The 15483-nt window shown below is 37.9% G+C and overlaps 1 protein-coding gene across 1 annotated transcript in view; it reads left to right on the top strand.

Moving 5' to 3' along the window:
- The window catches only part of NFXL1 (nuclear transcription factor, X-box binding like 1), a 73803-nt gene extending 66320 nt beyond the window's left edge, over positions 1–7483 (top strand). The window contains exons 19-22 of the mRNA XM_043973132.1: positions 1841–1945; positions 2602–2688; positions 4622–4675; positions 6535–7483. Of these exons, the coding sequence (XP_043829067.1) occupies positions 1841–1945; positions 2602–2688; positions 4622–4675; positions 6535–6708 (420 nt within the window). The 3' untranslated portion in view covers positions 6709–7483. The remainder of the gene's footprint in view (positions 1–1840; positions 1946–2601; positions 2689–4621; positions 4676–6534) is intronic.
- Positions 7484–15483: the final 8000 nt, after the last annotated feature.

Raw genomic sequence — 15483 nt, 5'->3', positions numbered from 1 at the left:
CCTAGTATAGAAAATGGATTAGACTTGTTTGGTTCTAACGGCAGAACAAGCTCTGCCAACTCATGCTTAAATGGAGGGGCTCATCATTTCATTGGCCATTTATTACAAGGGGATATATCTTTTTCAGCCTCAGCAACTCCCAAAAGCCATTTACCAAGGTGTAGAGAGGTTATGATCTCTATCAGTGGAAAGAGGACCAACACTGATAGCTCCCTGAGCCCTGAAGTATTATAGTAAGGTAGATATAACTCTTTAGTTACATGTTGTACAAAGTGATAAATGTTCTAAATTTTAGTTGAAAGGTTAATGCTTTTTTATTAGCATATAATAATTATTATGTGAAGAAAATCCTTTTATTTCTGATACTTTAAAATAGTTAGTATAGAGTGCTAGTCCCTGACTTTTTAAAAGGTAGCAGTCTCAAAGTTTACTTATAAGCCAATTTTTTGGAAACTTGTGTTGAATTTTCCCAAGGCAACAACGCTATACATGATAGTTGTCTTTGATAGTTCACAAAAACCCATTTTACCTATAATATACCTGTAGTATTGTACTGATGGGATTTTAGAACCTAACTACCATCTATTTTAAAAATGCTTCTGTGGGAAGATACATTCAGAGTTCTACTTTGGGTTGCCATGTCATATCTTCTGCCCTGCTGTAGCTCTGGCAGCAGAATTTGGGACCTAACACCTTACTCCTCACCATCTGGGCAGTAGAATGGATTGGGGTCTCCCCCAACTCCAAAATCTGGAAGATGGAATGGTAGGGTGAGATATATGGTTGGAGGGCTTTATGGATTCATGGGATAAAAAGATTAATTTCCTTCTTTTTCCCACACCATCACCAGTCCTTAGATCCTTTCGTAGACTAATGCTTTATTGAGATGAGAAGTAGAAACCTGATTCAGTGATAGATTAGAAAACACGTGTGTGTGTGTGTGTGTGTGTGTGTGTGTGTGTGTGTGTGTGTGTGTGTGTGTGTGTGTGAGAGAGAGAGAGAGAGAGAGAGAGAGAGAATAAACACAATTTATGGCATCTTATGAGTAGAATTGGTCACTTAAAGATGTTATTTTGGTATGACTAGTCTTGTGAGAGTTTATGATATCCATTGTGATACCAATAAAAGAAGTTCACCATATACGATCATTTTAGGCAACTATTTATGAAGACACTTTGTGAAACCAAGAGTTAGATTTATTTGACCATGTCCTTCCCCTGTTCAAAAAGCTTCAGTGGCTCACTATTGATTCTAGGATGGAAGACAGATTCCTTTGTTTGGCATTTAAAAGTCTTGACAACCTGACTCTAGCCTCTCTTTCTGTTATTATGACACATTATTTCCCTTCACCTACCCTGTGGTCCAGCCTCCTTGCTGTTCTTCACCCATGGCTTTGTCTCTCCTGTCCTTGTACCATCTTTTAGAAATCCTAGTTTTTATAGCTTGACTCAACTGCCACTTCCAGCTTGAGGCATTTCCTTCCTTCCCTTCCACCCCTAGATGCTGGTGCCTTTCTCCAATAAATTACCTTGTGTTTACTTTAAATTTACTTATAGTTTTCCATGTATTTCCCTAATATAATTGTGAACTTCTAGGCCTTTTTGCCTTTATATCCCTGATACCTGGCACTAGAAAGTATTTAATAAATGCTTTATTTTTTGAGTTTGCTCTTCACCCAAAGTATATGATACTTAATATAGTTTTTCAGTACAATAAAGCTTTTCTTATGTATTAAAAAAAAAGTTAATCTAAGTTGACTGCTAGGTGTGGATGTCGTTTCTGTTTCAGAATTTGGAAACTCACATTAAACTTCAAATTAACTTTTAAACATTTTCTTTAGTTGCCTTGTGGTCATCGCTGTAAAGAGTTATGCCATCCTGGTGAATGTCCCTTTAACTGCAACCAGAAGGTGAAACTCAGGTGTCCTTGCAAGAGAATTAAAAAGGTAAAGTCCAAATTATTAAGATGTCATGTGTAATTTTTTTTTAGTGTTTAACTCGTATATGAAATATTATAATTCCAATCTAAAACATTTTACCTTATCAAAATACATATTTCTAGAAATCCTTTTTAAAAAAATCAATTCTAGCAGTGGAATAGTGTCCCACATTTGTAATGGGAATCTTTTTCTCTCTTAACATATGCTTTTTGGATGTACATGCTAAGTATGAAACATGAAATAGGAACTAAGACAGTTCAGTAGATTAAAGAAGGGGATTGAAACTTTAGTGCTTTTAAATTTAGAACAGGTTTTTGCCACTAATTCCATGATCCAGATTCAAGCACTTATATATTCCTTTTTTTTTTTTTTTTTTGAGATCTGTACTTTGGGTGGGTAAATAGCCAGAAACTGAGAAAATATTGTATCTGTGACACGTGGTAGACCAGTAACTCAAGATTGAAAACACTTTGGGAGGCTATTGATGACTGAATGATTAGACTCAATCCCCTTTAGTTCTTGTCCAGGATCTCACTGCAGCATTAGGTATTACTGGTTTTCAAGCCCTTTTCTTGTCTCCTTTGATGCTGTAATATTCTGGTTCTGGTATCTCTGTGCTTCTTCATTGTCTCTTTTAAATTCTTATTTCTGGTTACTTGTAGGAACTACAGTGCAGCAAGGTGCGTGAAGGCCAGGTTTCTCTAGAGTGTGACACCACGTGTAAGGAAATGAAAAGGAAAGCTTCTGAGGTGAGGCGGATCTTTGTAATTCTCCCTGCTTGCAAAAGGAATTCATAGTTGTGAATTGGTGTTAAGATAAAACGCAAGTGAAATAAAATGCAGACTGTATTTAAATAGCACATTTTAGTTTGCCAATAAACAAGCTGGTTCTGTAAGTGGGTGGAAGCAGCCAAAACCATGTTACATTAATATTTTCCCTCAGTTAAATGAATCGGGGGAAGGGCAGCTAGGTGGTGCAGGGAATAATCTGACCTCAGACACTTGACACTTAGTAGCTGTGTGACCCTGGGCAAGTCACTTAACTCCAGTTGCCCTCCAGAAATTTTAAAAAAAGAAAAATGAATAGAAGGAATGCTGTTGGTTTTGTTTCCTCCTCTTGAATGATTGGGGGGAAATAGCATTTTGGAGTATGCTTGCAAACATTTAGAATCAAAACTAGAGCTGGTCAGAACTCAGAAGCCGTCTAGTATAATATCCTCGTTTTACAGATGAATAAACAGGCACAGTGAGGCTAGGTGATTTGCCCATAGCCACTAAATACAAGCATCAGAGGTGGGATTTGAACCCAGGTCCTCTTATCTCCAGAGCCACTTTTCAGGCTGCCTTTTAATGTGGGTAGATAATTGAAGGAAGTGAAAGAACAGGAGAACATTTTTAAATGGGACAGAATGAAATAAAGCTAGTATTTTGTGAGATTTAAAATTGGATAGAAGATCATTAAACTCCCCTTTTAATTTTTCTCATATATATCTCCCAGACCACTAAGAAAAAGAAGCCTCTGAGCTTTAATCAGTGAGGGATTAACCTTTATTGTTTAAACAAACAGGTGATACCAATTAGGGAAATAGGAAAGTAAAAATACAAATGAATAATCCTAGATCTAAACTTAGTCTATATTCTTTTATAAAACTCACCAAATCCCCAAACTGCCTGCCAGAGCCAGAGTGTTCGAGACAGAGAGCGAACTTCCCTTCTACTCTCCATTTTAAGTTGGCGTCCTCGAAGTATCCCGTGCTTCGCCATGCTCTTCGGGGCAGCAGCAGGCACACCGCCTTTCCTCAAGGTCTCCTCCCCAAAAGGGCGGTCCTTCAAAAGCCGCTTTAGTAGCATGCACTCAACTCTCAAATGATTCAGCTAAAACTTCCGGTTTTTACCACAATTTCATATTTTGGCTTTGGAAATAAAATCCTAATTATGTAGAGAGTCAGCTCCTGATTATTTGTCTGTCAGATTATTTACCAATGATGCTGAATCCTGATATGCTTTCGCTTGTCTAATCTGCTCTTTAGTCTCCTCCTCCACGTCAGTTCATGTGGAATAGAGACTTCTTTTAATGTTATCATAAACCAAATATAGTCAAACAGGTTGCCAAAAAAAAAAAAAGAATTTAAAAAAGTTATCTGGATTACCACAGGCTACTATGCTCATTAGCACAAATAAGAATAGTTTTCTTAAGAGCACAGCTTCAGGGCAAGTCACTTAACCTCAATTGCCTCACTAAAACAAAACAAAACAAAACAAAACAAAAAACCCCAAAAAACAAAGAGCACAGCTTCTCTTTTATGTATAAAGAGATTTTTTTGATCACAATATTACCTCTGCAATAATTAAGGTAAATTATTCCTTCACATATGAGAACTAGTCTCATTCAGTATTTAGTATCGAGCCTTAGAAATTCAGGGAAAGAAGATCCATATAAAATATTTTTAGTTTTTAGTTTTTCTAACATTTTTCATTTAGTACCTTTGAATTGAGATCCATCCTATACAGTGAAATGTCCATAAAAAGTTAACACACTTCAATAAAAAATATTTAGAAAGTACCTTTGTATCACTTTAATGTAAAGGACTTAAAAAGATCATAATGGGTGAAAATGCCATGAAATTATATGCCAATACAAATCAGTAAAACATTTTATCTGCTTTTTAATGCCTTTGAACAGATAAAGGAAGCAGAAGCCAAAGCTGTTATTGAAGAAGAAAAACGAAGACAACAGGTAATTAAACAATGCTGACTTGTGAGCTTCCAAATCTAGTGCTGTTGGGGTCGAGCCTGGGGCAAAGGTATGGTTGAATGCAGACAGGTAGGTGCAGAAGTCAGCTGGAGGGCTTGTTAGAGGAAAGTAATTAAACTCCTTTAAAACACCAATAGGTGATTTACTTACTGTTTTCTATAGTTTCACCCCAGGGATAGCATGAGGTAACCATGCGTTTTTTAGTCAACATTCCTTGCAAACTCCTGAACTTCTGCCTTCCAACAGGAAGTTTGAGCTACTACTGATCATGTTTCTTGTTTCTCTGTTAGCTCCGTTTACTGTTATCATGCTTAAAAAATGTTTGAGAGACATAGTTTCTGGGTAATTTAATCATTTCATTAATAAGGTCAGCATGTTTTGGTTTTTTTGGTGAGGCAATTGGGGTTAAGTGACTTGCCCAGGGTCACACAGCTAGTAAGTGTTAAGTGTCTGAGGTCAGATTTGAACTCAGGTACTCCTGACTCCAGGGCTGGTGCTCTATCCACTGCACCACCTAGCTGCCCCAGCATGTTTATTAATAAAAAGATGGCCATTTGACCATCTCTGTTTTAAACCAAAGACCCGTCTTGTTAGTGGGTTCAGTTTATATGCTCTTGGAAAATTAGGTGTCCCTGAGGGTATCAATGTTGATTGGTTAACAATTAATGAGAGAATGAATATTATAGTGGGAGGTGGGCCATATTACATTGAGGGTCTTGGGGTACTTGACTTGGAAGGGTGATTTGGTCAAAGAGACATCAATTTCCATATCACCTGTCTGACAAAAGGGAGGATCCACATTTTCCTAGACTGGTCTGAGCTACAGTGAGCAGAAATGCACTCATTAGCCTAAATTCAGAATTTCTTTTACTGTCTTTTTTTGATTAGACTTTGGCCTGGGTAAATGTTTAAGAGAGATTTCCAATGCTGGTAAATTTCTGAATGAGGAAGTAGAAAAGGGGAAAAACCTTGGTTCTGACTCAATAATTAGTTGTTAATACAACAGAGAAATAACCATTTCTCATACTACTATCATGCAAATATTTTCAGACTACCTATCTGAAAGTAGAAAATGATAATTACCTATCCTACAAATATAAAACAACTAGGAAGAATGATTTGTTCAGTGTTGACTTAATATGTCACAGACATTCAGCAAAGGATAATATCTTTATAGGGTGAGAATAAGAGGTTCTGTGCTAGGATGCTCAGGTCATCCCAACTTCAGCTGACAAACTGCACTGGAATTGGGAGCTCTGTCAAGGAGCCAAAAGTCTTTTCTTACACAGGAATTATCCACTCTGCCTTTGGGTTCTTGCAATGTAAAGAGGAATATTGGGGGTAGTTAGACTGCTCCTATTAGGTACACATTTACAAACCACCATTAAACCTGTAACTTTACCCAGGATAGCCAATAATAAAACATTTTTCTAACTTTATATATATATATATATATATATCTGTTAATTTTTAAAAAAATAAAATAACCTGTGTTTTTAAAGACTGCCCTCACTAGGTGCATATTTTCCTACACTCCTTAAACCAGTAACATTCTGTAGAATCAGTATTAAGAGGTTATCCAGGGACAGCTAGATGTTGCAGTGGATAGAGCACAGGCCCTGGAGTCAGTAGTACCTGAGTTCAAATCCAGACTCAGACACTTAACACTTACTAGCTGTGTGACCCTGGGCAAGTCACTTAACCCCAATTGCCTCACTAAAAAAAAAAAAGAGGTTATCCAGACTGATCAAGGAAGTGTGAATATTTTTAAAATTCAGTCATTTGATTAAGTTTATGTTTTGAATTTATTTAAATAATTGCTATTATTCTTTCCTGTCCAGGCTGAACTAGAAGCTTTTGAAAACAGATTAAAAGGTCGTCGGAAGAAAAACAAGAAAAGAGATGAAGTAGAAATCGAACCCACAGCATGGCAAAAATATAACAAAATGTTCCTTTTCCTGGTGTGCACAGTTGTTGTAATGTTTGCATGGTACATGGCCCATGATATGTACTGAAAAGTTTTGATCAATTTTAATATACCTCAATTTAATTTAGCTTTAGGTATCATTTTTAGAATGTTAGTCCATGTATATCATAGAGCTTGATTTATGTTTATATTCATTTCTGTATTTTATAAGAGGAAAAGGATGTCATGTTATCTTAACCAGAATCCAAAAAGGGCAGCATAGTATAATTAAAAGTAATAGCATGAATTGAAATTGTAAAATATCTTGAATTATTTACAAAGCTTTTGCCAAGAGAACATTTTATTAGATTGTTGTATTTCCTTATGTGCAAACCTTTCCTGCAAACCTTCCTTTTTTTGTTGTTAAAATGAAACTGAGCCATATTTGCTTTAAAATTAACATCTCTAAACATGCTTCTTACTTATTAAAGAATAATTTTTTGATCATGTATTTTGTTCAGTCATCTTGTGTAATAAGGCTTTTCAAAACTTCAAAACAAAAAACCTGAAAATGTCTGAATTTTATAATCAGGTATTGAGAAAGTTTGTTTATTAAACTTTATCACTGTGGACTTTTAACCAGTTATGACATTTTTGTGAGCTATTGTGTTCATCTGAGGAGAAATTGATTTTGTTCATTAGAATTTTTCAGATGCAAAAAATACAAAGTTTTTATTGAAGTCAAATAGTACATTTGACACAATTTAAATATGTTCTTTCAAGGTGCATTTCAGATAGACGAGTGGACATAATATAAAGCAATTGACAAATCTGGCTGAAATTGTAAGTTATTTTACAGTTTGTTTAATTTTTGTGACTAATCTCTAATTAAAAGTATTTTTATTATCAGCTTTGCACTCCTGAATTTTTTAAAAAAACAAGCTCTCTGACTTCATTGGTATTCCTAGCCAGTACACAGCAGCACCTGGTTTGCCACTTACAGTCTTAGAGACTTGTCACTGTGTGTCAGAGCTGCATCTTGAACTTAGGTGTTGAAGACTCAGAGTTGGTTTTCTATCCACTATACCACACTTCCTCTACTTTCTGACAATTCCCAAAGGTTACAGAATACATAATTAGAAGGTAGAGGTTAGGTTCAGTGTGCAAAACTCAGTTTGGCCAGATATTGTTCAGTTAATGGCTATGATCCTTTTATATATATATATGAGAGAGAGAGAGAGAGAGTGTGTGTGTGTGTGTGTGTGTGTGTGTGTGTGTGTGTGTGAGAGAGAGAGAGAGAGAGAGAGAGAGAGAGAGAGAGAGAGAGAATGAATACAAATTGGCCATCATTAGGCAGAAGTGGCTGGAACAGTTTTAAGAAATTAGAAAGTTAGGGGCAGCTAGGTGGTGCAGTGGATAGAGCACTGGCCTTGGATTCAGGAGGACCTGAGTTCAAATTTGGCCTCAGACACTTGACACTTACTAGCTGTGTGACCCTGGGCAAGTCACTTAACCCCCATTGCCCCACAAAAAACAAAAACAAACAAAAGAAATTGGAAAGTTTTGTTCATTACACCCAAGCCTCTCCCTGAAGCAAAGATCTTTAAAAAAAATTTTTTTTCAGTATCAGTATTTTACTAGTGGTGCTTTAAGTCTAAAACATGCACATTCCATCTTGTCATCTCTGTGCCTTTGGACTCGTTTTTTCCTTATACCCATAATGCTTTTCCTAGGATTTGATAAGCCCAGAGTCCTCAGATACTGGGATAAAGACTCACTATTTGAGAAAACTGCTGAGAAAATTTGGGCAGCAGTCTGGCAGATACTAGGTTTATATCCGGAAGGTAATTTCTTTCTTTCTCTTTGCTCCAAATGAATACCTGACCTAGATATAAAAGGTTACACCAGCAAATGGAGCAAGGAAGAAATTACCTTTCAGATCTATGGATAGGAGAATACAAGGTGACAAGTGATAGAATCACACAGGATGAAGTGGATAATTTTGATTATATAAAAGTTAAAAGTTTGCACAAATTAATGTAATAAAAAAATTAAAGGAAAATGCATAAAGGAAAAAAATTTTTTATAAGAAGTTTTTCTGATAAGAGACTCATTTCCAACATATATAAGGAAATGATTCATATTTATAATATTGGAGTCATTCCCTAGAAAATAAGTGGTCAAAGAACATGAACAAACATCTTCATAGAAATGTAAGCATCAATAATTTTTTCTTTAATATAGTATTTTATTATTTTCTAGTTACACATAGAAGATAGTTTTCAACACTTGTTTCCATAAGATTTCTAGTTTCAAATCTTTCTCCCTCCCCCTTCCCCAAGACAGCAAGCAATCTGATATAGGTTATATATGTACAATGACATTAAACATATCAATAATCTTTTTTTCCTTTTTTTTTTTGAGGCAACTGGGGTTAAGTGACTTGCCCAGGGTCACACACAGCTAGTAAGTGTTAAGTGTCTGAGGCTGGATTTGAACTCAGGTCCTCCTGACTCCAGGGCCAGTGCTTTATCCACTGTGCCACCTAGCTGCCCCAATAATCATTTTTAAAATGCTCTAAATCACTAATTAAAGAAATGCAAATCAAAGCACTTTGACATTCCACTTGGCACCTATCAGACTGGCAAAGGTGACAAAAAAGGAAAGTGATGGGACTGAAAAAACAAGTATTGTTTTCCCTGTTATGCACAGTTGTGGACCTGTGATTTGATCCTAAAAAGTTACCAGACAGACTGTCCATACCCTTTGATGTAGCTATGCCACTAACACGTCTATACCCAAAAAAAGTCAAATTAAGAGAAAAAAGATACTAATGTACAAAAAAGTATTAACTGTTCAATTCTTAAAAGCCAAAAATTGGAAACTATAGTGGTGCCCTTCTTTTGGGGAATGGCTAAACATATTGTGGTATATGGATGTAATGGAATATTACTGTGCTGTAAGAAATCAGGAAATAGGGGCAGCTAGGTGGTACAGTGGATAAAGCACTGGCCCTGGATTCAGGAGGACCTGAGTTCAGATCCAGCCTCAGATATTTGACACCTACTAGTTGTGTGACCTTGGGCAAGTCACTTAACCCTCATTGCCCTGCAAAATTAAAAAAAAAAGAAATAATGAAATGGACAATTACAGAGAAAACTTAGAATACCTCTATGAAGTGATGTAGATAGAGTGAAGTGAGCAGAACTAGAACAAGATGTTATTATAATGTTACTATGAAAGATCAAATGATTTTGAGTGCAAAAAAAATGAAGGTGAAACATGCTATTCACGAAAGATGGACTTAAAATGCAGAAAAAGACATATTTTTGGACATGGCTAACACCAGAATTTGTTTTTCTGGATTATGTAAGTATATGTTGAGGGTTTTTTTTAAAGTTGGCCCACTTTGGTGAGGGTAAAATAGGAGAGAGAGTTAATAAAAATAAAAGAAAATTAAATTAAAAACATTAGCTTATACATATATGTTGTACTCCTTTCCTTGTGAGCACTTGAGAATATATGTATGCCTGTAAAATTTTTATTGGCCATATCTCTAAACATTCCTGTTTGCTTTTTTTTTTAAGTTATAATCATGTTAAACATGAGAATATATTTCTTGAGGGCGAGTACGGTTTCACTCCTTTTTTTGTATTTATGGCACTTAAGATCTGTTTGTGCCATATAAAAATCATGTAAAAATAGTTTGTTGATTAGTTCACCAGGGTAGGGTTGGTGGTTGATAGTAAGACAAAACTATATAAATGCGGTTTCATGTGTGTATGTGTATTTTTAAATTATTAACAAATAATACATCTAGGGAACTTGAAGTAAATTAATTCCTTGGTAAAAAATCCATGAGAATAATATTCCAAATTTATTTTATCATTTGAAAAGGGCCTTTTGACTTAAATGAACTCTAATAATTCTTGTATTATACCAGTTTAAAGATTTTTGGGTACTCGAAGGCCCTCTCTATTTGCTTGATACCAAACATCAGGTGATCTCAAATGAGATCCTCTCTGTCTCCTGCTGTCAAGAAGCAAGAATAATTCAAGGAGGGAGGGAGAGAAGAGCTTCTCTCTGTCCACCCCCAACAAAAACATGGCCTGTATGTAAGAGGAGCAATGAGAAAGATCTTTTCTTTCCCAGCCTCAGACATAGAAGAGCAAAGCAAGAAGATAAGGTAGAAAAAGATTGTTCCTCTCTTCCTTTTACTTGCTGCTCTTGTACCCTCCAGAGAAGACCCATCTTTCAGAAGCCTGATCGTGAACAGAGGACATGAACACAGATATGAGGAGAACCTCTTTATTTCTTAGCCTGGTCAACTAATTGGAAAAATTGATAAGGAGGTAAAGTGGCGCTCACCCATATCTCTTTTCTCCTCTCCTGCAGAACTATACCAAAGTGATCACCAATATATGAACAAGGGAAAAGATTCTCTTTCCTTGAATCAGGCTACTAGCACCACAGGCAAGACAAGGCATGTTGGAAGAGGAAGATTCTCGTTCCCTCTCCTTGTTTTTGTCTGTCTGTCTATCTGTCTCTCTTTGATTATATGCCACTCTCCTCTAAAACTATTATACAGCAATGATCAATGTGTGATCAAGACAGACTTTCTCATTTCCAGAGTCTGTCCAATAGGATTAGAGGAAGTAAATGTCTAGCACTACAAGGACAGTACTCTCCCTCTCTCTCATTCTCTGCATGACACCAGACAAGAGGACTTGACTAAAGTTGTATCCAAAATGGAACATGAGAAATGCATGAGATGCATGCTTGGAGTGACAAACAGTCCAGGATTCCTTGAAGGTCCCATCTGTTTGGCCGCTCCCAAACATAAGGTAAAAAGAGAAGACTCAAATGAGACCCTGTCTCCCTGGCCCTGGAAGCAAGACTATTGCTGCAAGAAGACCACAAGGAGGGAGGAAGAGAGGAGCTTACCTCTCTTCCCACCTCCAACAAAGGCATGACCCGTACATGAGTAAGGGGAGAAGGTGCAGTGGGAAGGCTCTATCTTTGCCAGTGTCAGACATGGAGGAATAAAGCAAAGAGATTAGTTAGAAAAGAAGACTGTCCCTCCCTTTTGCTGCTGCTCTTATCCCCTCCACAGGAGGCCAATCTGGCAGAAGCCTGATTGTGAACCAAGGATTTGGAGGTAAAGAGGTGCTCACCCATATCTTTTTTCTTCTTCTCTCCTACAGAATTATACCCCAAGTGATCACCAATATGTGAGCAAAGGAGAAAGTTCTGTTTTCCTGGGTTAGGCCAATAGGACCACAGGAAGGACAAGGCAAGTTGGAAGAGGAAAATTCTCTCTCCCTCTCTGTGTTTCTGTCAGGCTGTCTCTCTCTGATTATATTCCACTCTCAGCTAAAATGACTACACAGCAATGATCAATGTGGGAGGATCAATATATGAGTAATGGAAAAGATCGTCTTTTCCTTAGGCCACAAAGACCACTGTAAAGTCAAGGAAGTTTGGAAGAGGAAAAATATTTTATTTCTTTATTTCTTTTACCCTTTTTTCTTCCTTATTTGGCCCCTCCCCTTCTTATTTCCTCTCTTCCTCATTCCCTCCCTTCACCTCTGTGTTTCCTTCTCTCTGTTTCTCACTTTATACCACTCTCCAATAAATCTACAGTAAATTGATGATCAATATGTAAACAATAGAGAGGACTCTTTCTCATTTCCAGGGTCTTGACCACTGGATTAAGGGATGTAAATGCCTATCAGTAAAAGGACCACAAACTCAGCTCTCTCATTCTCTCCTTGGCCCCGGGCAAGAAGAGTTTACTAAAGGCATGTCCAAGACAGAAAGAGGGAGACATGCAGGAGATGCCTCCTTGGCCTGTCACACAGGACAGGGTTCCTTGAAGGCCCTCTCTTATTTGGTTGATCACAAACATCTGGCAAAAAGAGAAAACTCAAGCAAGACTACTGCTGCAACAGGACTAGAAGGAGGGAGGGAGAGAGGGGTTTACATAATCTTCCCTGCCCCCTCCCCCCCAACAAAGACATGACCAGTATGGGAGAAATGGGAAAACTCTTTCTTTGCCAGGCTTAGACTAAGAGGAGCAGAGCAAGGAGAATATAAGATGGAAGAAGAAGATTGTCTCTCCCTATTCCTTTGACTGCTTCTCTTATCCCCTCTCCAGGAGACCCATCTGGCAGAAGCCTGATGATGAAGAGAAAAGGAGACCACAGTTATGGGGAGATCCTCTTTATTTGTTGGCCTTGTCAACAAATTGGAACAATTGATGAGAAGGTAAGGAGGCTCTCACCCATATCTCTTTTCTCCTTCTCTCCAAAAGTATATCAAAGATATGAACAATATATGAGCAAGTGAGAAGATTCTGTTTTTCTGAGTCAGGCTCCTAGCACCACAGCAAAGACAAGGCAGGTTGGACGAGGAAGATTTTTTTTTCTTTATTTCTTTCTGTTTCCTTTTTTTTCTTTTCTTCCTTACTCTCTCCCTCCCTCCTTGCCTTTCTCACTCTCTGTTTCTATCTGTCTCTCTCACTTTATGGCACTATCCAGCAAACCTACAGTAAATTGACGATTAATGTATGTACAATAAAGATGACTCTTTCTTATTTACAGAGTCTGACCAGTATAATTAAGAGAAATGCCTAGCAGTACAAAGACCATACACTCCCTCTTTCTTTCTCTCCAAGTCCCCAGACAAGAAGAACTTACTGAAGTCATGTCCGAGACAGAACGTGAGAGGTACAGGAGATTCCTGCTTGGCCTGTCAAACAGGATAGGGTTCCTTGAAGGCCCTCTGTTTGTTTCCCAGTTACATGTACAGATATTTTTTGAGTTCCAATTTTTTGTTGTTCTTTTGTGGGGCAGTGAGGGTTAAGTGACTTGTCCAGGGTCACATGGATAGTAAGGGTCAAGTATCTGAGGCAAGATTTGAATTCAGGTCCTCCTGAATCCAGGGCTGGTGCTTTATCCACTGTGCCACCTATCTGCCCCCTTAATTTTTGTTTTGTTTTGTTTTTTGAGTTCCAATTTTTTCTCCCACCTTCCCTTTTCTCCCCACTCCCAAGGCCAGCAAGAAATCTAATATAGGTTATACATTACAATTATGTTAAACATATTTCCACATTAGTCATGTTGTAAGAGAAGAATCAACAAAAGGAAAAAAAACACAAAGAATAAACAATAAAGATGCAACAAAAAAGTGAAAATAGTATGTTTCAATCTTCATTCAGACTCCATAGTTCTTTTTCACAATGTGGAGAGCATTTAGTACCATAAGTCCTTGGGCATTGTCTTGGATCATCGTATTGCTAAGAAAAGTTAAGTCTATCACAGTTGATCATCATACAATGCTGTGTGATGGACTATATGCCTACTACCCTGTACATGACCTCACACTGGTTCCTTGAGGTTCTAAGATCCCAGTTTCCCCTCCAATTCCATTAGGTGCTTGGATGCTTTTTTTTTTTCAGTGAGGCAATTCGGGTCAAGTGACTTGCCCAGGGTCACACAGCTAGTAAGTATTAAGTGTCTGAGGCCAGATTTGAACTCAGGTACTCCTGACTCCAGGGCTGGTGCTCTATCCACTGCGCCACCTAGGTGCCCCACTTGGATGCTTTTTTAAAAATTTATTTTTCTTAAATTTTTACAAAATATTTGAATTGCTCTCTTATCTCTTTCTCTCTGGATGCCCTCTTGGCTTGGCTCTCCATCGGACAGTGTAGGTCTTGCGAATTCCCTTCTGTCTCCTTGAGACCCCAAGCTGTCTCCCTGGGAAACAGCATGGGTCTTTGGGGGCTTTTCTCCTCTTACTAAGCGCCATGCTGATGCTCACTCCCTGCTTTCTCTACCACATGGTCAATCCTTTACTGAGAGACAGAGACACAAAGACAGAGATGCAGAGACTGAGAGACAGAGATATGTGTGTGTTTGTGTATATCTATATATCTATATGCATATATATAGATATATGTGTGTGTGTATATATATATGTATGTATAAATATTAATTAATTATGAATGCTTACTGCCAAAACTTGTGCAATCATAATAAATGAAAAAACACAATTTCAGCTTCATTTAAAAAGCACTGTCTCCATTTCCCTCATGGACCATGCTGGGGTTGCCTCCTAAAGTGGCCACAGCTGTCCCTCCTGCTGCCCTGACTGAGAGAATGTGGCTGCCTCGGGCCCTCCCTTCCCTTCCCCTCCCCTCCCCTCCCCTCCCCTCCCTTTTTCTAAAGAAGCACCGGAGGGGCAGCTAGGTGTCACAGTGGATAAAGTACTGGCCCTGGATTCAGGAGTACCTGAGTTCAAATCCAGCCTCAGACACTTGACACTTAACTAGCTGTGTGACCCTGGGCAAGTCACTTAACCCCCACTGCCCCGCCCCCCCCCCCCAAAAAAGAAGAAGCAGCACTGTAGCTGCTTGAATCTAAAGCCATTGAAGGCTCTCATTGATATCACGTGGGCCTTTCTGGCCCCCTCAGCCACATTTCCCTCACACTTCACTCCTAGGGCTTCAACTCTAGGTTCAAACCTAGAACCATTTAGCTGATATAAGGCTGGTCCTTTGAGGTCCCAAGAAACCAGTTTCCCCTCCTGTCCCAGTGGCAGTTTCCATACTTTTAAAACTTTATTTTTCTTTCATATTTAAAAAATGTTTCACCAATAAGGCTTTTGGAGGCCTTTAAAAATTTTTAAATTCAGTCTTGGACTTTGTCTCCTTCACAGCACTGAGCTTCAGTTTTTCCACTCAAGCCCTTTTCTATTCAAGCTTGAGTAATGGATGCTTTCAAAAAACTTACCTTAATTTAATTTTTAAAAAATGTTTCACTTATATGGATCTTGAAGGTCAGTTAGACCTTCAAGGAAACTGAAGAACGGAGGAAGGGTGTGC

Source organism: Dromiciops gliroides, chromosome 6 (assembly GCF_019393635.1).
Source record: "Dromiciops gliroides isolate mDroGli1 chromosome 6, mDroGli1.pri, whole genome shotgun sequence".
NCBI lineage: Eukaryota > Metazoa > Chordata > Mammalia > Microbiotheria > Microbiotheriidae > Dromiciops > Dromiciops gliroides.
Note: the sequence above shows the minus strand (reverse complement) of the source record. Positions and strands in the feature narration are given on the sequence as shown.